Source organism: Opisthorchis viverrini (assembly GCF_000715545.1).
Source record: "Opisthorchis viverrini unplaced genomic scaffold opera_v5_176, whole genome shotgun sequence".
NCBI classification, from domain to species: Eukaryota; Metazoa; Platyhelminthes; class Trematoda; order Opisthorchiida; family Opisthorchiidae; genus Opisthorchis; species Opisthorchis viverrini.
Genome location: NW_008751834.1, coordinates 227,693 through 252,241, shown reverse-complemented (window position 1 = coordinate 252,241; position 24,549 = coordinate 227,693). Strand labels below are relative to the sequence as shown.

General features: G+C 46.0%; 3 protein-coding genes across 3 annotated transcripts in view; 2 read left to right on the top strand and 1 right to left on the bottom strand.

Moving 5' to 3' along the window:
* Positions 1-8,584: 8,584 nt before the first annotated feature.
* T265_07600 (hypothetical protein) lies at positions 8,585-8,821 on the top strand (the record flags this gene model as incomplete). The annotated part of the gene is made up of 1 exon (XM_009173164.1): positions 8,585-8,821. The coding sequence occupies one exon, from the start codon at positions 8,585-8,587 to the stop codon at positions 8,819-8,821; it is 237 nt and encodes a 78-aa protein (XP_009171428.1).
* A 1,387-nt stretch (positions 8,822-10,208) lies between these two features.
* T265_07598 (hypothetical protein) lies at positions 10,209-24,180 on the top strand (the record flags this gene model as incomplete). Its single annotated transcript, XM_009173162.1, has 9 exons — positions 10,209-10,433; positions 13,439-13,580; positions 15,789-15,886; positions 16,038-16,317; positions 17,466-17,704; positions 17,741-18,085; positions 18,184-18,302; positions 18,788-19,145; positions 23,299-24,180. 9 exons carry the CDS (start codon positions 10,209-10,211, stop codon positions 24,178-24,180), a joined length of 2,688 nt encoding a protein of 895 aa, XP_009171426.1.
* The window catches only part of T265_07599 (hypothetical protein), a gene marked incomplete at both ends in the record, with an annotated part of 53,402 nt that continues 49,412 nt past the window's right edge, over positions 20,560-24,549 (bottom strand). The window contains one exon of the mRNA XM_009173163.1: positions 20,560-20,709. Within this exon, the coding sequence (XP_009171427.1) occupies positions 20,560-20,709 (150 nt within the window). The remainder of the gene's footprint in view (positions 20,710-24,549) is intronic.

Here is a 24,549-nt window from a genome sequence, read left to right as displayed (position 1 = left end):
TCCACACAGGTTCATACTATCACCAATACTGAGCAGCGTCTAAAATACTTTTTTCATTTATATACCGCACTGGATGCGAGCTCCCAAAAAAGTGTCCTAGTTCGTTGAACGGATTCATCCAATTTGTCCTATCCTAGGATTTTCATGCATCCAAACGTTGATCCACTATTTTTCTGAGGAAATTCTCATTGGATAATCTGTATACGTTATCTTAATCTTAAGGTACACCGAAAGAAAACACCAAAATATGCGAGTCGCTGAGGGTGAGTTACCCTTCAATTTCGCTCACTTGGACGAAATGCCATGATAACCATACCATCAAGAGGTGCGAATGCATTAGTTTCGGCGAAAACTATTTGGATGTGCTTCTAGCGAGCGGCCCTAAAACGGAGAACCGCACAATGTTCTTGGTTGCAAAATCTTTGCAAGTAGAACAAAACTTTAAGGCCGAAATTTTGCATTTTGTTACATATTTTTCTAAACCGAAAACACCCCAAAACACTGATATTTTCGCGGCCCACTGCTATCATTGTCTACTCAAGCAATCGTACTTCTGTTGTGAAAATTCTGGTGGGACACTTTTCTAGCACCGCTTGGATCCTAGGATGTCTAAATGGGGCTAAAACCCTTGTACTGTTATTCGGAACTTCATTGCCTGTCTGGTTTAATGCATCAGGGACACGTTGAGCGTTTCGAAAATTATTTCCATTGTGCGAATACTGGTTTCCTAACGAACCAATAGTCATGAAGGGCATGAAATACCGCGACTTATGTTAACCAATCGGAGCGTGCGTATTTTGTCCGTAGATGATTCGCCACGTACCCGTCCTATCAGTAAGGTAATGGGAGATGGTTTCGAATGTCTCGACCCCGGGCATTTATGTTATATTTTTCGGCAGTTAGTTCCGCCGACGCTCATCTTGCTGATTGGATCCACCGGACTCAGTGCGGCTACTTAATCCGCTTATCGCTTGTCAGCTGCAGACCTATTCGCCTCATTGGCATACCGTGCAAATTGATGAAACGCATTCTGAACGGAAATGAGAAATCAAAGGTTTGTGGTGACAGTGACATTCAAGCGGGCCATCTCAAATTAACTGAATGCCAATGACTTTATATCCCCAGATCAATACGGATTCCTATCTGTCAATCATCAGAACATTTTGGTGGTCTGTTATTCCTTCCACACTTATATCCGTCTAGGCTTGGGCAACTTGTCAGGATTCCAGCCTTTGTGTCTCCAACTGGCATGGCAGTTAGGCACCGAAAAGGTGTTACAGCTGAACGACTATCGATTATCTTATTCCCTATAATGGCACGAACTTCTGTAGTTGTTTATAGGTATCATCGCCCACGGGTACACAGCAATCTTTTGACTACATGTTGTTCACTGGTGTAATTCAAGGCTTCGCTTTCTCACCCTTCTTCTTGAACTTTGTTGTTGACGCGCTGCTTGAAGTTTATCCGCCTCTGAAACGTCGGGGTTCGAGAGGCCCCCTTATCGTTCGCTGACAAATATTGGGTATGCAGACGATATTGCTCCCCTTGAATACAAATCGTTTTAAATAGCCTAAATAATTCTGTCCCCCGGTATGGCATGCGCTTCACATATTTTAAGTGTAAAGTGCTGCTATCAGACTGGATTAGATCAAACCCAAACTCCATGCTTGCAGACGAGCCAATCGATATGACAGGTAAGTTTGTTTGCTTGGGCAGTTGTCAGTTCCGGTGGACTGGCTGGAGACGAGGTTACTTCTCGAATCGGGAAGATCAGCGTAGTTTTCGTCAACCTCCAACACCTATAATGCTGGCATAACGTCAATTTATCTGTCGAAGGCAGTGTACACTGCGTTGGTGCGATCCATGGTGGATCAGAAACACGTTCTCTACACCTAGACGAAATAAGAAAGCTGTTTGTGTTCAACCATCGGTACCTCCGAAGCACTGACCAGGCCTGGTGGGAACTTCGGTTTAGCAAGGCTGAGGTATGCTAGATGGGTTTAGGGAACAGGATTGATGATTTACGCTTCATAGGTTATGTGGGTTAAGACATTACTCCGCACGTCACAGGACCATCTGCCTCACAGAGCTCCCATTGTCCAGCCCTGTGTTGAGTACAGTCGGTCTAGAGGTAACTACTGTATGACCTTGCAACGAGGTGTGAAAACACCAGCCACTGAACTCAATAATAATGGTGTAATAATGACCGTTCGGTTGTAGCACCCTTCCGGCACATAGCTTTCACACCACCCGGAGGAAGCACAGGGGTTGGGATACTGCCAGCTTGGCCAGGCCCAGATATGAGCAGTCAAGTTGCAGAGGTTGGGTCCAAACGATGACCTCGCGGTCAGTATGCCGCGCCTTAACCACCAAGCTGTTTCGGACTCAAGTAGACTCATTCAGTTCGACAATTGGCTCTCCATGGGTTGAGACTCGAGTAATCAAGAGTTATTGATACTGGTAGATATGGATCATTCAAACAGCAGTCGTGTACCAGAGCTTTCGTCTTAATGGCGCTAGATATGCGGTAGAGCAGGTCGACGCAGTTGTTTCCTAACATATGCGTAACGCAGGAGCGTTTTGTGTGAATCTGGCTTGTGCGGGCGATACGGATATGTGGACAGTTAGGTGATTTAAGATTGCTTTGTTCAGGATGCATTGTACTACGAGCCCGATGGACATTAGGGCCAGGCGGTCATCAGATCTGTACCCAGATGTAATGTCGAACTTCCCCCAGATCAATGAAATGAAATGTGTCGATAGGCGGCCTGAATAGTCTACGGACGTTGCTCACCAAATAGCTCTACTTCTCTTTCAGTTTCCAACGCTGTATATCATTCGGTTCTAAAATGGTTGACAGATTTCTTTTAAATAAAAAGTGAATATCTGCCTTTCTGAATATCATTCTGCTGAAGGCCAAGAATCATCTGTGATTTTAATTATTTACTTATCAAATTCTGTTTAGAGTAGTACAAGACGGCATTACATCTTATAATTTATTCTGAAATGTCGGATATATCCCCGATGAACCTGAAAAATCGTCTTAGAGTGGAGGTTTAGTTTGCCAGTTACAAACCATGTGCCAAAGACACGTTGGCTCGTTCTGCTACAATTTTGGCCACCAGAAAATGTAAGAGCAGGAAATGTACAGCCGAAGGTTAGAGGCCATGGTGTCGTCAGTTAGTGTTGAATCACTCTAGCTACTTTGATGAACGAAAAGCTGGGCAGAGCCTCTGATGAGTCGAATCTTGGGCTGTCCATCCAAAGAGGCTGCAGTTGTCAACGCGACTGAGTTTTCTGGTTAGTGATTTCATACTTTGTTCCCTACCAGCACATGTCTGGACAAAAGGAGCTGTAACATGTGAAGTAAAAGCATCAGTAGGTTCTCTATCTCAGGAGATTACCTTCTGGCATCTGACCGTTTGGAACGCGTCAGGATTACTAATCCAATGTCCCCACCAGAACCCGCCAACGATTCGCGTCCTCAGTGGCTCCGATGCACCCAAGTCATCACCATCAGCATCGACAGCATGATATCAATGTTTAACACCAATGATTCGCTGCCGTACAGTCATGATTTATTTGAAAGCCTTATTGTGAAGAAAAGAATGAAGATAAACGAGAGGAAATTTGGTGCTAGTCCACTACAATCATTCCGAGGTGCACACACCTCCAAGCACTCATTCAGGCAATCTGGATAGAAAATGACGCCGACAGCACGCAAACGTTTCGTGATTTCTTTCATACCCCTCTTCCAATTCAACAGTCGGTCACCTCTCTGCTTCCTTCATTGTGAATTGGGCATGAAAAGCAGCACTCTCTTCGGAAAACGGTGGTTCGGCATACGCAACACATGCCCCAACCAACACTGCTTCTGGTGTTGGACACATTCTTCAATGGAAGTTCCTGTTGCGCAAAAGAAAACTCGCTTTCTAATTGCCCCGTTTTGGATTCGCCGACACCAACCCCCACGAGCCATGGTTCTGAGACAACGATTGTCGAACACATGAAGACATCTCAGTTCCGCTGCTCGAACAGGCAAAGTCTCAGCCCTACAAAATAGCCCGCACTGTAGCTTGATACACACGTCCCTTAAGATTCAGGGATGCACCACTTTGATGTCATAGGTTTCTCAAATAGCAAACACGACCCGGGCCTTGCAGATTTGTGCACTGACCTCAAGTGTCACACTACGATCAGAACTAATACAACTTCCAAGATGGGTAAAACGCTCCACAAATTCCAGTGCCTCCCCCTGGATTGTAAGTGGCGCTTTCAGTGGCTGCATGTCCACGATCATGACCTTACACTTTGTGGGTGCATAGTGCATACTAAAGGATGAGACGACTTTGGTCAGTTCATCCAAAAACACTTGTGCCCTCTACTTTTCGAAGATGGGACCGATGTCGTCTGCTTGTTCCATATTGACAAGATTTTTGTCACTGGCTATTTAAACACCGGGGTTTTGGAGACCTTCCAGCGTTCCTCTCATTATTTCGCAGATCAAAGTTCGAAGTATTCAGCCCACCACTCGAGGTTTTCTTCTTTATTCGAGATGTTCACTCCATTCTGATCCTTGACGATTTCGCTCACAGCTGGTTTCCGGGGACCGGTTGCACGCATGAACCGAAATATCTTCGGGCATTACTCTTTTTGTGGGTCTGCTTCATTCCCTTGGCTTTTTGTGTCCACCACACTTCACGGTCGGCTTGCAGGCTCACACTCAATTTATGTTCGGGGCCGGCTGGCATATTTTTGCGATATTCAAGTGATTCCACTGTTCGGTCTGATACCTAGTGCTTGAGGGCGCCAGGTGGTGCCGTGCCACAGGCGAAATTCCCAGCACTATGCAAAGAGTTGGCAATCTCGTCCCAGTATGAATTCACATCTGATGATAGAGCATTGGGAAGAGACTCTAAAAGACAATTCTGGTAAGTTCATCTAACGTCCGGATCTGTGTGTTTCACTTGTCAAGCGATTTGTCCGCACCTTACGCGGCACTAGAAAAAGTAGGGAGTAGTGACCCCGGATGAGCACGTGGTCGGAATCCGCAGATGTGTTCCAAAACGACCGACAGTCAGTTATTGATCCACGCCATCGGTAACTTCTGGCAATGTGGTCTATTTGAGTTTGTGGCCGGCCTGCCGTTTGAGTACCCATGTGGCAATCGTTCCCCATTGTCCTTACGTACCGAGTCCAGTCCATGTCGACCTCCTAGTTGGGTCACAGATACGCTTAGCCTGCCCACTTGCTCATTCATATCCCCGGCAACCACCTCAATGTCTGAGCCCCTGGGCATCCAGAGTGTTGTGGAACCTGTCTTTGACGGCGTCGGAGCTACAGTTATTTGGGCAAACACGATAAATAGACATCTATCAACTTGCCGCTTGTGAGACTCCTTCACTGACGTTGCCAGACGAACCGCGCAGAGGCGACTATCAACAGGTATCCAGTCAAACAAGGATACTTCCGCCCTGCATCTCCCGCCGCAACAGCCTCTGGATCACTAGAGGTGTGCAGCCGTAAGCGATTGGAGACTGATGGGGCGGTTGGCCCAACCACTGTGCTTGTATCTTGAATACGGCAGTGAAGCCTCGGTGTTGAATACTAATGTCTTGTTGTCGATGATGATGATGATCTTGAACTCTTTTTTTCTGAGACAGCACACATCAATGCCAAGCGAGTCCAGTGTGAGAGCGAGGGCAGCGTGTTGTCCTGTGTGCTTCAGAGTGCGCAGATTGAAGGTGGTCAGATAGACTAAGCGCTGAAGCTTGAAGGTTGATTTGGAGATACCTGAGAATGTCGGCGCCATGTGGCGGGCACACAGTGTTGCACGCAAAACCGATGCGAGACGAATGGAGTCATCAGTTCTAAGTGCTATACTTACCAGAAGAGAGTTATCAATGGGATGAGAAGAGGGGGAGGAAAAAGTATGTGAAATAGAAAGAAGGGAGACGTCAGCAGTAGCCTGTTTCCGCTTATCCGGCCTCCTGTATGCAGCGAGTAAGGCGACCCGGCTGATGGCACCACGCGACGGTTGATATGACATGAGTTTATTTGGATATATGCAGCTCATGGTTGCACGTGTGCTGGGATACTGTCAGGGCGCCCACACCTAGACAGGAAGACGATTAGGGTCCTCAACCAAAACCTTTGGCTCAAAAGCCTAACCGCAAGGCAGCGGTGTTTGGCGAGAAATGCAAATGCATTACCATTTCTACGGAACAAGTCGCCACATGTTCCAACCCCCAACCTGGAGGGCCAGGAGACTGTGTTCGTCAGACCTCTAACCATTGACCGACCTGGTATGAGAGACTCTGTGAGTGTCGCGGGCACACCTCCCAATATAGCTCAATGGGTCACGGAGATGCGCAAACCTTCACCGTACGGTAAGGTTCAGTCCCTTCGTGACGAGATGCACCCAAGCTATTTCTTTTAATACATAAATCCCCTCCCAATCTTCCTAACCGAAAATTCTACTGACAGCCCTGTGTTTACGCAACACATATCAACTACCGCTTCTAGTGCGCAACTACCTACCTCATCTCCCTAATTCATCAGTGGCAGCTAGAACCACTGTACAGCAACTACGTGGTTCATACAACTGATGACAAATGGTTCCTAGAGACCGATGCTCCAGCCTTGGGTGTTTTCTCACATCCTTTGTTCGTCTGTTTAAAATTCCTTCTAATTAATACATTTGTGTACTTCGAGCTTACACTGATTTACTGTTTATCGGAATTCCATTTCGTTGGCAGAGCCACCAGAACCTAAGTTGCACCAGATCCATCGCACTAAGTGTCTATCCTTTCCTTTTATTTCCATTCTTTACCAAGACTTGCAAGCAAGTTAGGCGACAGTATGTATTAATGGTGTGTTGCTCTTAGTGATTGTGTGACGGTGAAAAGCCGAGTTCGTCTCGATACCCTGTTTTTTTAGAGTTACTCATTTTGGTTTGACAGTATGTTGGGTTTCTAGGAATTAGTGTACGGTATCTTGAAGCGGTGTGATACAGATGATTTTAACGTTGGGTGCAACAACTAGAGCTGAGAACAACTTCTCATTACTTCGAAATTAACCCGGTCGTAATCTCGACTCGAGGTCCGCGCCTGTGGAGTGCTGGTAGGATAGTATGAAAATTGAACGAAGGCAGACTGTGGTCGTTATGGTAGAAGGTACTCTCACTAGTTTGTCAGCAAAGTGACTCGTTGGGTAGGACTAATTCGGATACCGTTGTTTACTGTCCAGAGAGCTACATGTTGGTTTTTTTTAACATGTTTCGTCCGTTCGCTTCGTTGCACGACCGGAATCAACAGTTCTGTGAGGTTTTTACACGACCTAGTGTGGTAGGGTCCAATCTAGGGCGCTTAAGGAGCGTTGGAGTCAACTATCCACAGATTAACTTTGCTATCTATTCAATGAAAAGTTGTGAACTTTAGTGATTCCCCCTTTAAGGATGACCTCCACGCCCCCTCTTTCTGTTCAAACATAATCGGCTACCAGAATGAAATTTTTTGAAAATAAATCGTTCAGCGGTAGCATCCCTTCGTACCTAGCTGCCATGTCGCCAGGTTGTCCAAGCCTAGACAGGAGAAGTCGAGTAGCAGAAGTGGATTTGAACCGCGGACCTGTTGGCCAGTAAATTCGCGCTCTAACCACTGAACCATCTCGCTACCAGAATAAGGTCTCCTCGACTTCCTCTTCTTCATCCGCTCTCGTTTAGAAGTTTGACGCCTGTGTTCTAGCCTCCTGCTACCGAGTGTAATAGTTTTCTTAGTCGTCTTCCCCATGAATAACTACCCGTATAGTTCGCTTTTGTTTTGTGTTTTTCAGATTTTCGCAGTTCTTTATCTTTGAGGCTCACTTTGGACGTCCTCGTTTTGTGCATGGCTGAATTTTCGGATTTTTACCTGGACGTAGATTCCGATCTTCCATTTGCCGTTCTTGTTTTAGCTTACCTGATGACCGTTACTTTTAGTCAGTCTGTTACTGTGGGCTCCCTCTTTTCGTGTAAATATCTCAACATGGAAATGAAAACAATGCGAAATACGTTGAGAGAAGACTTAGTACGGTTGTATGGTTCTAACACATGAAAAGGTCCAGAAGTAATGCTGACAAACAGGGCCAAGCCCACCATAATGTGACAAGTTCATTCGTTCATCTAGACGAGTGTAAGCACTAGATCTCTGCCAAACGGCCCCACGTGACCAACAATGCTACTTGACCCCTTCCTTTCCCATTTCTTATAACTGGAGGTTTTACCAAATCGACCTAAACTACGAAACCATAACAACGAAACATCGCCGTTCAAAACTGACGTTGCTTTCGAAGATGCCTATGGAGTCGGCTGCTGCTTCTATTGGGGATTTTCCCACTTATCGGTTCATCAATAGAGATCACGAATGATACTCGATGCGATTAGATCTCTCCTAAACTTTCGACATAGTTTTATGACCTTTGGTCAACCCAGTATGATTACAACTCAAGATACTTTTTAAATTTCTAGTTGATATTAATGTATCAAAATATTGTTGATATTCCAATTCAACGCTGCATTGATTATTTTTTCAGCTTGACATAAAGAATGTCCTTAGCAGAAGAACTTTTAGCAGACTTGGATGACGCAGAAACAGCGGAAGAACACATTGCAGATGGCGCTGACGACGAACTGGAAGATGTGAGCATGACTCTTGGCACCGATGGCTCCTTCGTGCTTCCTGTCGATGATAAGCCGACGAGTTCGGTCAAGTCCATGACGTTTTCAAGTGCACCAATCACTGCGTTTGCCAAACTCCGTCATTCCGAGAAGGTTCGTTTCTAAACCCACATTCTTGTCCCAAAATGGATTTTGGTTGTACCGTTGCCCACTCCTCTAAAGAGACCGTCTCTCAGGAGAGATCGCTCTCCGTCCGTCCTCCCAGATTGTCTCTCGAGTCGTCGGTGGCTTTTGTCAGTGTTTCACTTTGTTGAATTGCTTACGATGTTCTGCTCGATCGTCAATATTAGCTACTCACACTGGTTTTATAGTGTGTTGCCAACCAAACGTTACCGCTATGACTGTTTGACCGTTCGTGCTTCTTTCTTTTGCTAAGTTTCGTATTTGAAATGAACACCGTGAGTGTAAATGGGGAGTCTGGAATCGTTTGCCTATTTTTAGAACGGTCAGGTCCTAACGAACAATTCTGCCCTTCGTAGTATTTCACTGAGATTTCATTTTCTCTCTGTGTTTAGCCAACTGAGCTATCCGGACTTATAGGTTGTGTGAGCGGCACCATGATGGTGGTTGAACTGTCGCTCCACAGAATAAGGTCTCCTCGACTTCCTCTTCTTCATCCGCTCTCGTTTAGAAGTTTGACGCCTGTGTTCTAGCCTCCTGCTACCGAGTGTAATAGTTTTCTTAGTCGTCTTCCCCATGAATAACTACCCGTATAGTTCGCTTTTGTTTTGTGTTTTTCAGATTTTCGCAGTTCTTTATCTTTGAGGCTCACTTTGGACGTCCTCGTTTTGTGCATGGCTGAATTTTCGGATTTTTACCTGGACGTAGATTCCGATCTTCCATTTGCCGTTCTTGTTTTAGCTTACCTGAGGACCGTTACTTTTAGTCAGTCTGTTACTGTGGGCTCCCTCTTTTCGTGTAAATATCTCAACATGGAAATGAAAACAATGCGAAATACGTTGAGAGAAGACTTAGTACGGTTGTATGGTTCTAACACATGAAAAGGTCCAGAAGTAATGCTGACAAACAGGGCCAAGCCCACCATAATGTGACAAGTTCATTCGTTCATCTAGACGAGTGTAAGCACTAGATCTCTGCCAAACGGCCCCACGTGACCAACAATGCTACTTGACCCCTTCCTTTCCCATTTCTTATAACTGGAGGTTTTACCAAATCGACCTAAACTACGAAACCATAACAACGAAACATCGCCGTTCAAAACTGACGTTGCTTTCGAAGATGCCTATGGAGTCGGCTGCTGCTTCTATTGGGGATTTTCCCACTTATCGGTTCATCAATAGAGATCACGAATGATACTCGATGCGATTAGATCTCTCCTAAACTTTCGACAGAGTTTTATGACCTTCGGTCAACCCAGTATGATTACAACTCAAGATACTTTTTAAATTTCTAGTTGATATTAATGTATCAAAATATTGTTGATATTCCAATTCAACGCTGCATTGATTATTTTTTCAGCTTGACATAAAGAATGTCCTTAGCAGAAGAACTTTTAGCAGACTTGGATGACGCAGAAACAGCGGAAGAACACATTGCAGATGGCGCTGACGACGAACTGGAAGATGTGAGCATGACTCTTGGCACCGATGGCTCCTTCGTGCTTCCTGTCGATGATAAGCCGACGAGTTCGGTCAAGTCCATGACGTTTTCAAGTGCACCAATCACTGCGTTTGCCAAACTCCGTCATTCCGAGAAGGTTCGTTTCTAAACCCACATTCTTGTCCCAAAATGGATTTTGGTTGTACCGTTGCCCACTCCTCTAAAGAGACCGTCTCTCAGGAGAGATCGCTCTCCGTCCGTCCTCCCAGATTGTCTCTCGAGTCGTCGGTGGCTTTTGTCAGTGTTTCACTTTGTTGAATTGCTTACGATGTTCTGCTCGATCGTCAATATTAGCTACTCACACTGGTTTTATAGTGTGTTGCCAACCAAACGTTACCGCTATGACTGTTTGACCGTTCGTGCTTCTTTCTTTTGCTAAGTTTCGTATTTGAAATGAACACCGTGAGTGTAAATGGGGAGTCTGGAATCGTTTGCCTATTTTTAGAACGGTCAGGTCCTAACGAACAATTCTGCCCTTCGTAGTATTTCACTGAGATTTCATTTTCTCTCTGTGTTTAGCCAACTGAGCTATCCGGACTTATAGGTTGTGTGAGCGGCACCATGATGGTGGTTGAACTGTCGCTCCACTTGTGTGTTCCTTTTTCGTACGTGCGGGGAAAGTGGACGCACTACATCTACAAGTGAACGGATTTTACATCCGAAAAGCGCTTCTGCGGGTGAGTTGTTGTTTGGCACATTTGGGTTAGGTGGAAGAAATGCGTTCCGGTACACGTGGCAAATCATCTCCAGCTTTGGTTGACCATTCTCCTGGACTTTAATTTTTCAATCAAATACCAGTCTACAGATACCAATCACCAGGCAGACGTCTTATGAAGATTGATGGACTCACAATGACAACCGGCAGAAGACACGGTTGTGGCTTCCATTTCTTTTGAGTCGGAAATTTGCGCCGTACTGCATCTATCCTTCTAGTTACTTCAGCAATGGTCCGGTACGAAACCAGATGTGACCCCGCACTCCAACAAGTATGACACCATCACCGAACACGCTGGCTATCGTCAGTGACGCGTGACATTCACTCATTATTCCACAGGCGATTTCCTATTTGAAGTCGATGGTTGCCTTCTCTTTGGTGAACGTGTTATACTACCAAACTGCAAGCGCGGGTACTAAGACAGTTACATTTTCGACACCCAGGCATCAGCCGCATGAAGCCTTGCCGCGCAGTTATGTATACTGACCGGGTATGGACAAACAGCTAGAATAACTTGTGCAGTCCCGTACCAAATGTCAGTGTTCTGCAAAATCGCCGCGGAAGACCGAGTTATCCTCTTGGCCTGCATCAACTAACCCTTGGTTGCGTCTACAAGATGCTTTTACTGGACCAATCGACAATCAGCATTATCTTATCATGGTTGACACTTGCAGTAAATTGCCGGAGGTAATCATGATGGATCACATCACTTCTCGCTCCACAGTCTTGCAGCTCGCCCGAATCTTAAGTCGCTTGGGCACACCAGAAACATTGGTTTCAGACAAAGCAGTGCATTTCCCTCGGGGGAATTCACCTTGTTTTGCAAGTAATATGATATTCAACACGTTATATCACCGCCACTCCATCATCAGTCTAACGGTTGGGCCGAACGTTTTGTGGGCACCTTTAAATGAGCACTTCAAAAACTTATAGGGGAGAGAACACCAGCTGAGGTTATTGAAACCTTGTTAAGCTACTGTGCGACACTTAACCCAAATATGCCAAACAACAACTCACTCACAGAAGCGCCTTCCGGGCGTAAAATCTGTTTACCCATAGATGAAGTACGCCCACCTCCTCCGCACGTACGGAAAAGCAACACACATGCAGTGACAATTCAACCACCATCATGGTGCCGCTCACATCAACTATAAGCCTGGATAGCTCAGTTGACTACAACAGAGAAAAAAATGAAATTTCAGTGAAATACTACGAAGGGCAGAATTGTTCGTTATGAGCTGACCGTCCTAACGCTTATTCCGTCACTTGAATTTTTTGCGGGACTACTTGTGCTAGCTGCTCCCAACCAAATTGTCTTCAACTTACATATTGGGCTTGCACCCGCTTCTTTATTTGCCTGTTGCATCGAAATAAGCTGGTGGACAGGTAGTACCACGTTCGATTTGCGTAGTACAACTATCTAAACGCCATTTCCTGGGTACAAATTTGGGAGAATGAAACCGGGGTCGAACAAGAGAGGGACTTCTAATTGTCTACTCATTTTGAACAGCTTAGCATTTGAGACTCATAGTGTATGCGAAGGGTTACCACGTCACTCGTAAGATCTATTGTAACCATACATTTCTAATCTGTTGGCTGACACTCACTTTCGTCAATACGGCAGTGATTGCAAGAGGAAACTTGTATGTCCACTTTGAGCAAACTAGCGGCCGAGCTCAGGTCACACTCGCATGTCGTGCTGTTGTTAGCCACGGTGTTTGTAGTGATGGTCACCGAAAGTAGCGAAATAGGCCTAACATAGATAGCCACCAAGGCATATTGTCCACAGAACCGGTGACCTCCATTGTTTAGAAGTTAGGTTCGGAGCACACTCGTATGGCTGAGTACAGCCAAGAGCGACATGGAGGAACTCGATCACTACCTTCTATACGGAGCCCGTCACTAGAGCTGACACGAGATCGCGACTTACGCAGATGTTGTCAGGTGATTGCCCAGCTTGTGCAGAATTTATCCCAGACCTTCATAAAACCGACTAATCCTGTCTTAAGAGTTAGCCATCCGAAAGTAATCAGTTTTTGACTTTTCGATATAGAGTTTTGACGATCCCATATATCAAGAAAAAAATTGGTTTCGGAAGTCTACGTACTAGTTACACACAATCAAGCACAAGATTTTACTAGCTTCCTCGGTTGGCACTTCGTTAGCACACGTACAGTATTGTGACTGTCTGCTGAGACGAGATTAGTCCGTTTCAGAAATACACTACTGTCCATACACGGTGATCGGTTGGCAGGTCTGCATAAACCGCGCTGTCACCATACTGGCATCTGCCAATATCAACTAGCCGAACTGGTATAAAATTCCGTGAATCCGTCAACTTTTGGCTAACAAATCGTTTTAAATGTTGGTCCGTTTCGTTCCTACAGTTATCCAAAGTGATGTCTGATCTGGATTACTATTCCAAGAAACCAAAACGCGACAAAATCCATGGGCCGGTTGAGTCTGACCCGGAATACCAGTGCATCGTAGAAGCAAATAACTTGATGGTGGAGATAGACAACGAAATCAGTGAGTTTGCCTGTCTTTCTTCGTCAGTGATCGTCCTCTTACTTGGTGGTACTTTTCCCAGAAGCATCATATTACTATACGCCTGTATTATAGTGTCAGTATCGACGTTTTAGGCGCTATCACAATATATAGGACATATGAAGCTTGATCAATCAAATAAAAATCCACATTGTCTGGTAGGTGGCTTAGGAGTTTTTCGGCTGTCTAAAGTCGGAATCTCCCAGTTGAAGCTTTGTCCTGGAAGTAAGATCAGTCTGTGTCGCAGAGTTGAGAAGCTCCGTACAACTGTTTCACACTTGCTGGGAATCACCAGCAGTGCGCAACCTCCAAGAAAACTCGAACTGGCAACCTCCTAGCTAGTGGAGGACTAAAAATTTACGTCATGAGCTGCAGATCAGCAGTGTAATTAACTCGTACTTGGGCAGTACAGAGCGCCACTCATTCTTCAGTCACAGATCACATCATGATTTTACTGCCTTTCAGGGTTGCTTCTTACCGGAGAATGTATGTTCAGCTAGAAGCCAACTGTTTCTCAAATTTATGGTAATATTCCAGGACCCATTGTCTTAGGACATACCTTCTGGGATTCAACTAGGCCGTCTGATGTTTCAACGTGCTTGACCTATTTCAAAGATTGTGTTGTCTCCAAAGCGTGTCTAGGGGAATCTGCATGGATTTGAATCTAAGAGTGTTTTCACTTGTGGCGATATAATGGTGGATCACCGGTCTGGTGGCCATGTCTACTTGTGATTTGTGCTCTGCCCTGTTTAAGATATCCGTTGTTTGTGCTGTCACCAGGTTTTCAAACAACCGTTTCTCAGAACTGTAGTTTATATGGACTGGCTTCGGAGAGTCCGAAAGGATCTGGTTCGGAGCCAGGTATCTGGTGACGCGATAAAGTGGTTCGGTTGTGTAGTGCATGTATACGCCCGTCGTCTACCAACTACGATACTGCTTTGGGTAACGTTATTTGACAGAAAAGTATGAAAGTGTCGTAGACACTGTTTGTCTTTTATAGGATAGAATAGTGTCTGCACAATTCTCCTTCCCCTCGACCAAAGGTAGTTGGGTTGACCTTTGGCGGCTGACTTGCCTCTAATTTGTTACCGACATTCCCTCCAACCTATACCGCCATTGATTACGCCCCATCAGGTTTTGAGGGGAAAAATGTTGTAACAACTGTGTGAAGACAACCAGTCGTTTACAGCCCATTCGTCACTAAATCTACTTTGAGTATCAGTGTCCTTTCCTGTGGGAACTAACCTAACCCGATGGTATAAGACTGTCTTCTGTGCGTATTCCTCAGATAATTTGCAACGCTCTATGTACGAGTACAATAACTAGGTTATTGAAGAACAAGGGCGATAAAAGTGCGGTGTCTGACAGTGAGCTGCCTATTTTTTATACTGTCGTACATACCGGCACCTTTTAGGTGGTCTGTGCAGCGTTGGCGAACGGGAGCTCGTCCACCGACCATCGTTTAGGCAATATCCATCCACCTTTGTGGTTGAGTGGATTGTGTATGTGAAATCCATGGTTGTAAGTGGGCTGGGATGCTGCCAGGGCGCCCACACCTAGACAGGAGGACGATTAGGGTCTCCAAACAAAGCCTTTGGCTCAAAAGCCTAACCGCAAGGCAGCGGTGTTTGGCGGGAAATGCAAATGCATTACCATTTCTACGGAACAAGTCGCCACATGTTCCAACCCCCAACCTGGAGGGCCAGGAGACTGTGTTCGTCAGACCTCTAACCATTGACCAACCTGGTATGAGAGACTCTCTGAGTGTCGCGGGACACTCTCCAGTATAGCTCAATGGATCGCTGAGATTCGCAAACCGTCACACCACGGTAAGGTCCAGTCTCTTCGTCGGACTTGAACACTGATGTCATGCTGTCAATGATGATGATGGTGATGATGATGATGATGATGATTATGAGTGTACTGAGTGTGACACCATTTTTTCACTTCAGGGACTGAGGGGCATTTTCCATCTCTTGGATCCTGTGACGTTTATGTTCAGGGCGTGCTTAATTGCCAGAACAGCTTATGTGGGTGCATGGATTGAGTTTAACCTATGCTTCATTTAGCGCGTAGTAGCCCACAACAAAGAAATAACGCAGTTACTTCCGAAATACGACGTTTGTGGGAAGAACTGCTGCATATATCTTCGGAAAATTGAGTTTCATTGAAATTTCTACTCTATTGCAGATATCATCCACAAGTATGTGCGGGATCTTTACTCCAATCGCTTTCCGGAACTGGAATCTCTTGTTCCTTTGTGCTTGGATTACCTGAAGGTAGTTTTGGTAAGTTACATGGAACACCCCTCCACTAACTTCCTTGTTTAACCTTTCTTGGGAGAGATAAGTTTTATGTGACTCATACTATAGCATCATCGAGACAATGTACACTGCGCTCAGCCCTGTTATACAACCAACCGAATATGTGTTACTTTAGGTTTTGGGAAATGAGATCCTTGAGCGATCCAAGCAGACTGATCTTTTGGCATCCTTTCTGACTCCTGCAACAATTATGGTTGTCTCGGTCACTGCGTCCACGACTCAAGGGGCTCCTTTGGATGAAAATCAACTCAGCCGGATTATGGAGGCATGTACGATGGCAATCGAACTGCAAGAAATGCGATCTGCTATGCTCGCTTACGTTGAATCTCGCATGTCTTTCATTGCTCCAAACACCAGCATTCTTGTGGGAGCCTCAACGGCTGCCAAACTGATGGGTAAGTTGGATGCCATACCTTGTCAGCTACAAAGCTTGAATAAGATATTTGTTAAAGGGCAATGCGTTGAAGCTATATCGCTCAATTTTCCTGTTTAATTTGGTAGTAGTATAGGTCTTATACGACCATGCTGTTTAGCTGCCCTCTCCCATAATCTTTGAGGAAATCGCCTCAGTACGCTGTATCTCTGGTACATGGTTTATGGCTAATAAACGAGCGAAACTGGTATGTTGATTAGTGGCTGGTCACTATACTTATTGTTATCATCTGCTGTTAAGCGTTAGTCACTGTTCCTCAACTGATGTTATGATGGGTTCTCTTACTGAGCTCGCGTACAGGGAAACCCCAGCACGTGTGTGTTTGTTGTTTGTCCCTTGTCATACTATCTAACATGTGGACCTGTATTATCTTCAGCGATAAGCTTCGACCGATTTTATGCAAGGTGAGTTGTTTTGATACTTTGTTACAGCGATCGCCCGATTGGAATTCACTTGTAAGCATAAATCCTGGTGGACGTTACTCGGAATATTTACACTATTCCTCTCTTCCCCTGAGGACAGGATTTCACGGGGAAAGGGGTTTTCCAACCTCTCCCTGGGGTAACTTTTTGGGGAATTTAGCACCGAACTGGTTGACGAAGAGTAGTCTTGCGGCCTATGCGAGGGCTGGGCCAGTCCTATAGAATTGGCTTATGATCTATATACCTCCAATGGAGTTACTAGCACATTGGTATCCAGTCCAGTCAAACTGCACTGACCCGGTGCTCAATGTTCTGTTCAACGTTGTTTATCCTAATGACATGCACGATTAACGAAGCTTACATATGCTTACTTGGACTCAACTTGAGATTTAGAAATGCAGACTGTTTCTCGGTCAATAAGTGATTTGGCTGCTCTTTGGTGTCATTACGAGGTTCATTTCCAACAGTACCGTCTCCTTTCCGGCAGGAAGTGTCCGTAGGTTTGTGGTATCCTTTCTGTTCTACGCGAGGAGGGTAGCTTCTGCTTATTTTTGGCTCCACAGCTCTAGGCTGTTACATGTTATGGACATGCACAAATAGTGTTTACCTCGCACTGTAATTAAATATTTCGTGCGGCCTGGTGCCTCTGTACAGTACTTTCACGTGTTTGCCTCGCCTTCCCTCATAGGTCATGCTGGTGGCTTGACAGCCCTCACAAAAATGCCCTCCTGTAACATACTTGTCCTGGGTGCACAGAAACGTCTGCTATCCGGGTTCAGTAATGCTTCCGTTCTTCCTCATACGGGTTACATATTCAATGCGGAGGTCGTGCAGAAGCTACCACCCGACTTACGCTACAAGGCAGCTCGCTTATTGGCTAACAAGGTGGCTTTGGCCGCTCGGGTTGATTTGTTTCATGAGGCTTCGGTACGTTGGTTCGCCTTTTACTCCCAGCTTTATTAGCCTTGGCTTGTCTTGTCCCCAGTTCTTCTACAGATCTCGTTTTTTTCTAATTTCATCCATAGGACGGACACATCGGCGAAACGTGTTTGCTCGCCTTCCCTCATAGGTCATGCTGGTGGCTTGACAGCCCTCACAAAAATGCCCTCCTGTAACATACTTGTCCTGGGTGCACAGAAACGTCTGCTATCCGGGTTCAGTAATGCTTCCGTTCTTCCTCATACGGGTTACATATTCAATGCGGAGGTCGTGCAGAAGCTACCACCCGACTTACGCTACAAGGCAGCTCGCTTATTGGCTAACAAGGTGGCTTTGGCCGCTCGGGTTGATTTGTTTCATGAGGCTTCGGTACGTTGGTTCGCCTTTTACTCCCAGCTTTATTAGCCTTGGCTTGTCTTGTCCCCAGTTCTTCTACAGATCTCGTTTTTTTCTAATTTCATCCATAGGACGGACACATCGGCGAAAAACTTATGTTGGAGGTAGAACGGAAGTTTGACAAGTGGCAGGAACCTCCTCCGGTCAAGACAATCAAGGCTTTACCTGCTCCCATTGATCCTCCAGCAAAGTACGTTGACATTATTTTCCATGCGAACTTCGATCCAAGACGACTGGTCGTAAAATCAACCAAAAGCTGTCCTCTTCGAGGACTCGGTTATTTCATCCTCACTGAGTCTAAAACGTCTCTCTACCATCACTGTTATTCTGAAGAACATATGCAGATTTGGATATCCCATTCTTTCGCCACCGTTTGCTTCGGTTTGCCATCAAAGCTCAGTCTTAGACCCTTCAATCCTCGCGTCAGCTTTTTTGAACTTGTTTCTTCTCAATTGACAACCTTATCTTCCTTTTTGTCTGCTTGTCCGGTTGGCTCAACCGTCACTTGAGATTCCGAAACTGTTTTTAGGTAACGGATCTACGACAACATTAATTGCCGCCTGTTTGTTCCACTGAGCTGGAGGCTAGCGTCGCACCGCACCGTGGCTAAGCGCTCGAAACTGATTGTCTGTCTCGTCCATGACAAGGTAAATGGTACCGGCTTTTTTTTTACAGGAAACGTGGTGGACGACGTTATCGAAAGATGAAGGAACGCTTAGGCATGACGGAATTACGGCGTTCGGCCAATCGAATCCAATTCGGAGAGATTAGTGATGACGCTTATCAAAGTGATTTAGGCTTTTCACTGGGTTCCTTGGGACAAAGGGGTATCGCCGGACGTCTCCGGGCTCCCCAAGCAGATTCCAAGACGAAGGCGCGAGTGAGCAAAGCTCTTCAGCAAAAGCTGTCCCGTTTCGGTGGTATGTCCACTATGCCCACCACAGCACTGGGTGCGACAACCTGGGGTGGGAGTTCCACGGTTCGGAAGCATGTGGCTGGTACCTCTTCCTCCATCGCATTCACACCACTTCAGGTGAGAGAGTCCTATAAAATTTTGTGGGAATTTTATGAAAGGAATTTTCTTTTACGGTCATGTTCCACCTTTGAAACAACGGAAATCTTGTTCTTGACGACACTCAGACTTTGATGCACGTTCCTTTCGATGTGAAATGTAATTCGTTCACTGCGTCTTGTTGTGGGAACCGTCTAGTCACTAATCATGTTTAGGTTTCTAAGAGAAGCGCTGCCGCCTTTCCAAAAAAGAGGATATCACCCGGACAGGTCAAAAGTGTTGTAGAAGCACGACGTACTGAGCTTCCACACTCTGACTTTGTTGCTGTACAAATAGGGTGGTTGTCCTATCGTGAAACTATTATTTTTCACACTGATGTTTTTATTGCTCACAGTTGATGATACTAGCACTGACTTGGCCTTTGCAGGATACTCAGAGAGAGACCATGGTCGGAAATCTCGAGGAACTTCAGTGTGAGCGTTCATCGGACAACATTACTTCTGATGCAGCCTTTTATTCTCCCAAATGATCTGGACCTCTCATTCCCTTAAACCGGATCATCACGACCAGTCACATCAGGAAGGAAAATAGAAATAAAAATCCTTCAGCTTCAAACTTTCGGCGCCTAGCTGCCACCTGCAGAAGGCGCGGGGACTGAGATACTACCAGTTTGTTCAAACCTTGATAGGATTGATAAACGACTAATTTCTTCAGGGCGTTTTTAAAAGTGGTAGTAAACAAATTCGTTCCAACCTGTGCACTCGGCGACTTAACGGTGCTCGCCACAAGTAATTTTTCACAACGGCCGGAGCAGCACGCATGTGTAGAATCGCGCCAACTGACTACGTTGGCCCCCGACTTACATAACATAGAGTAAATAGCGCAGCAAAAGATTTCTGCTGTTTTATCAGATTTTGTATATGCCTTGGAAGTACTTTTTGGATTGGACCGATCTATGCCTTCGGGCGCCGCTCTCGATTAGGAACTCAGTCTTGAAGCAGACAGGTTCGTTCTTTTTAAAGCACATTCTCTGAGGTATTCTTTAGAACAGCAGTTACAGGGCATACGAAATAGGATGGTAACCCCAATTATCTTGCATGTAGTCCATATGAATCGCTTCAGATACTGTGCAAGCGATTGAAGCTGACTCCTTCGCTTTGTACACAGGGTCTGGAAATTGTCAATCCGCAAGCAGCAGAGAAGACGACAGAGACCGGAAACAAATACTTCAGTGCCACATGCGGATTTGCAAAAATACAACCCAAGGCAGAAAAGAAAACAGAACGTGGAATGTAATGATGTGATCTCTTTGGTTACCACTGTATTCCTGTACAAATAAGTCCCTACCCATTAATCCGGTCCTTTCTTTTTCGCAGCATTCCTACCTACTGAGCGAGGTTGCCCAGAGCTTCCTAGAGAATCGAATTTTGTCGGATTATATTTGTAGTCCGTGCAACTGGTAGTAACGAGAGATTAAGGCGAGCATCTGAGTAGTATGTCGTTTAGAGTGTTCTTCAATCGAATATGACTCTGGGAATTCAGTTGGACAGATTATCTGAAGTTCGAGACGTTTGCCTGAGGACTCCTTAAACAAAGTTAAATTGGTAGTGGGCTGTTAGCGAGTTTTCAATAGTCTTCCAATAACTAAAAGGCACAATACACGCGACTGTTCGTTAGCTGACTGACTGATTGGGGAAGATAGCTGGCGATCGATTGGAAAGGCTTCACTGTTGAAAAATTCCTGTAAGATACACGAACAATCGGAACGTCCTACCATAAATGACGTTTTCTGTAGGATGGTTGGGATTGAGTTAACGAGAACGTGCTGTAGATGGCCACGGGTACTCAACAAACAGGCTATTCTTGAAACACTTAAAACAATGTTTAAAAAACCGTTGAAAATTAGAAACAGTAAACGCTCTTGCGCGTACTCTGGATACTCTGTCAGTTGGCGTCCGTTGCATCTCGGAGACTTTAATACACTACGGTTGTTGAGCATACTGCATCTTCTCTTTCCAGATGCTGTAGAGTACGAACTTCGAATTTCTCTAAAGCTGCTGTAGTGGGTTTCGTCGGTGTTGGTATAAACTTAAGTTATCATACCGAGGTTTCATTGCTCAACTGGAATTCCTTAAACGGCAGCCTCTGCGCTGTCCGGCTTCTCGTACCAGTCGAAATGTTGAACACTCATGGTTATTTATGCGCCAACGAACCGTAGCTGTGATTCACTGAAAGACACCTACTGATAACCGACTACCCTCGTGCATCCAAGCAATTGCCTTCAATGCATAGCTCCTTTTCCAACCCCCCCCACTTGACAGCCCACTGACAGTGCTGGATTTATGCACCAATTTACCAGCTCGCGCGTGCAATGCGCAGCTACCTACCCCCCCCAAATCGTCGGTGAACGAAACTGCGGCAGCTACAACCACTGAACCTTGTTACCTACGATGAACCCTAATATAATCACAGTGGCGGGAGATTTTATCAGACAAGTAGGACGCAGAAGCATGGTTTGGTGGTATTTATTCTAAATACAAAACACTGACAATCGTGAACATCCTTTGCATTTAGCTATTTCCCAGCAATGCTAGGTTCAGACGCAGTGGGCGTTGCCGTGTTACATGGCATCCCTCTACCGCCGAGGAGTCTTGGAGTCAACTTGACCACAGCACCAGGTACCGATTGCACGGTTCGCCAATCGTTCTGGAATGCACAAGTTGATGCAGACTACGCTCCCATTCGGTGCAGATTTTCATTAAACTTTCCAGGTGAACCCCTGAAACGAACTCCCCACTTAGCAGTGCAGAAGCTTCGTGAGCGAGTTAGGGACGTACCACGGCTTACTTTGCAAAGCGGTATAAACGGCCTCCTCAGAGGGCATTAACCACAACTGGTATGAGATAACCAGGGAAGTATGACGTCTGGAACTCTGTTGTTACCGAGCGCGTATAACTTCCGCCTCTTGATGCGAGGCGCCCTATCTCTTTGGTTTGGGGTACTATTCTGCCAGACGGTCGATTAGGAGACAGCTCAATTGTAGCCTGTGTAGGCGGACGTGGTGGAATCAGAGAGATGGAAGAGACCGATGTGGCTGGGAACGCATGGAAGCTGTTCCAGCAAAACAGCACCTAAAAGGCCTTGCTGTGTTGATAAAAGATAACACTGAAAATCTGATACATAGCAAGGATGGGTGTTTGGATCGCTGAGCAGAAAATTTTCAACAGCGGTTCAAGTGGCCTGTGTCCATGTATATTCAACCCACTCATTTTGAGCCTTGGTCTGTGAGTTCAGATCCTTCTCCATTTGAAGTACAAATATGCCTTCCTGGCTTGAAGCGCCATCGGGCTGCCGGGCCAGATGAAACTCCCCACGGCGTTGTTAAAAGATGGAGGAGGATCTCTGTGTTCCGCTTTAACCAGTTTGTTCCATGAAGTTGAGGCCAGTCGTCAGTCTTATGCGTGTTCAGAAAGTCAGCCGAACCGACTGTCGTAACAACGGCTACTGGCTTCCCTTGTGCTGCGACGCCATTCTTCGGCATGAGACGCAATTAAGAAGGCACCAAGCAGGATTTTGAAGTGGCCTTCCGCCTGGTGACCCACTTGACAAAGCATATTGGTACTATGTGGGACGAAGAGAAATTGCCTGCAGAATGGGGCATGTCGACAGTTATCCGTACCTGCAGAATGAGGCATGTTGACAATTATTCCTATCTTCAAAAAGGGTACGCGGACGCTGTGCGGAAACGACCGTGGCAGCAGCCTATTAGCTGTGGCGTCGGACGTGCTCTCTGGTCTTATCCTTCGAAAGTTGACTGAACACAGAGAGACAGATCCGTGAAAACCAAGCTTGGTTCCGTCCTGCAAGAGGATGCATAGATCATGTCATCATCCTCCGACAGATTCTGGAACAGAAACACTGCTTCCAGCAACCAACAATGGTTGTGTTTCCTGACCTGCAAGCCGCCTTTGACTCTGTGGATCGTCAGGCACTATGGCAGTCTGTGGGGCAAAGGTATCCCCAATAAATCTTCGATCCTCCAGCAGATGTGTAAAGGTCTATGAAAAACTCAAGCCTGAGTCCAACACATCAGGTGGTGTCAGACAGGGCTGTTCTCTTTTATCTTTCCTCTTCAAGTCCGTCATTGATATGACCATGAAAGACTCACTACCAGTCTCTAATGCTCCCGGGGAGTCCGCTCACAGATATCGAGTACGCAGACGACATAACCCTTCTTGGATCTGACCCCGTCGTAATGCAAACAATATTGAATAATCTAAATAATTCTGCCTCACAGTTTGGCATGCGCCTCACACCTACAAGGTGTAAAGCGCTACTGCAAGACTGGGTGGGCTCGAACCCTAGCCTCATGCTTGCGGATGAACCGATTGAGGTAGTAGACAAATTTGTTTATCTGGGCAGCTGTATCAGTCCCGGTGGTCTCACGGAAGATGAAATTTCCATCCGGATTGGGAAGGCCACAGCAGTTTTTGCGAACCTACGTCACCTGTGGCGTAGGCGTGACATCAGCTTCTCCGTCAAGGGTCGAGTTTACAATGCTGCGTTGCGCTCCATATTACTATATGGATCAGAAACGTGGCCGCTACACGCCGAGGACGTCAAAAGACTTTCAGCGCTTGACCACCGATATCTTCGGAGCATTGCCCGAATCGGGTGGGAACACCGGATCAGCAATGCTGAAGTACGTCGAACAGTATTCGGGAGAAATAACTCACCCCCGATAGATGAACTGATCACACTGCAGAGGTTGCGCTGGCATGGCCACGTGCTGCGTATGCCAGTCGACCGAATTCCTCGAAGGGCTCTTTTAGTCCAACCATGTGAAGGGTGGAAGAGAATCAGAGTCGGCCAAACAATTACTTGGCAGCGAAGTATGAAAGCAGTTACCAGCAAACTCAGCTGCGCTGGTCACTGCCGTCTTCTTGGATGGGGACCCCGAGACGGGCCACATCAATGGCTAGAGACATTATCAGACATGGCTCAGATGCGCCCTCAATGGCGCTCGTGCATCAAAGCTATTGCCTTCAATGCATAGCTCCTTTTCCAAACCCCCCCACTTGACAGCCCACTGACAGTGCTGGATTTATGCACCAATTTACCAGCTCGAGGGTGCAATGCGCAGCTACCTACCCCCCCAAATCGTCGGTGAACGAAATTGCGGCAGCTGAAACCACTGTACGACGAGTACGCGGCTCTTACGGCTGACAATGATGATGATGATTTTGACGTGGAAGACGGTGCATGGATCAAGTCTTTATATTAATTCAGGTGCTTGAGCAGTACCACTTATACCAGCAACTAGCAATAACAGTTTTCCTCAATTTAAAAGAATCTTCGACTTTATTTAATCCTAAATTTTCTTGACCGAGGAGAATGCCCTTAAAGTTCGTATTCGGATTAAGCG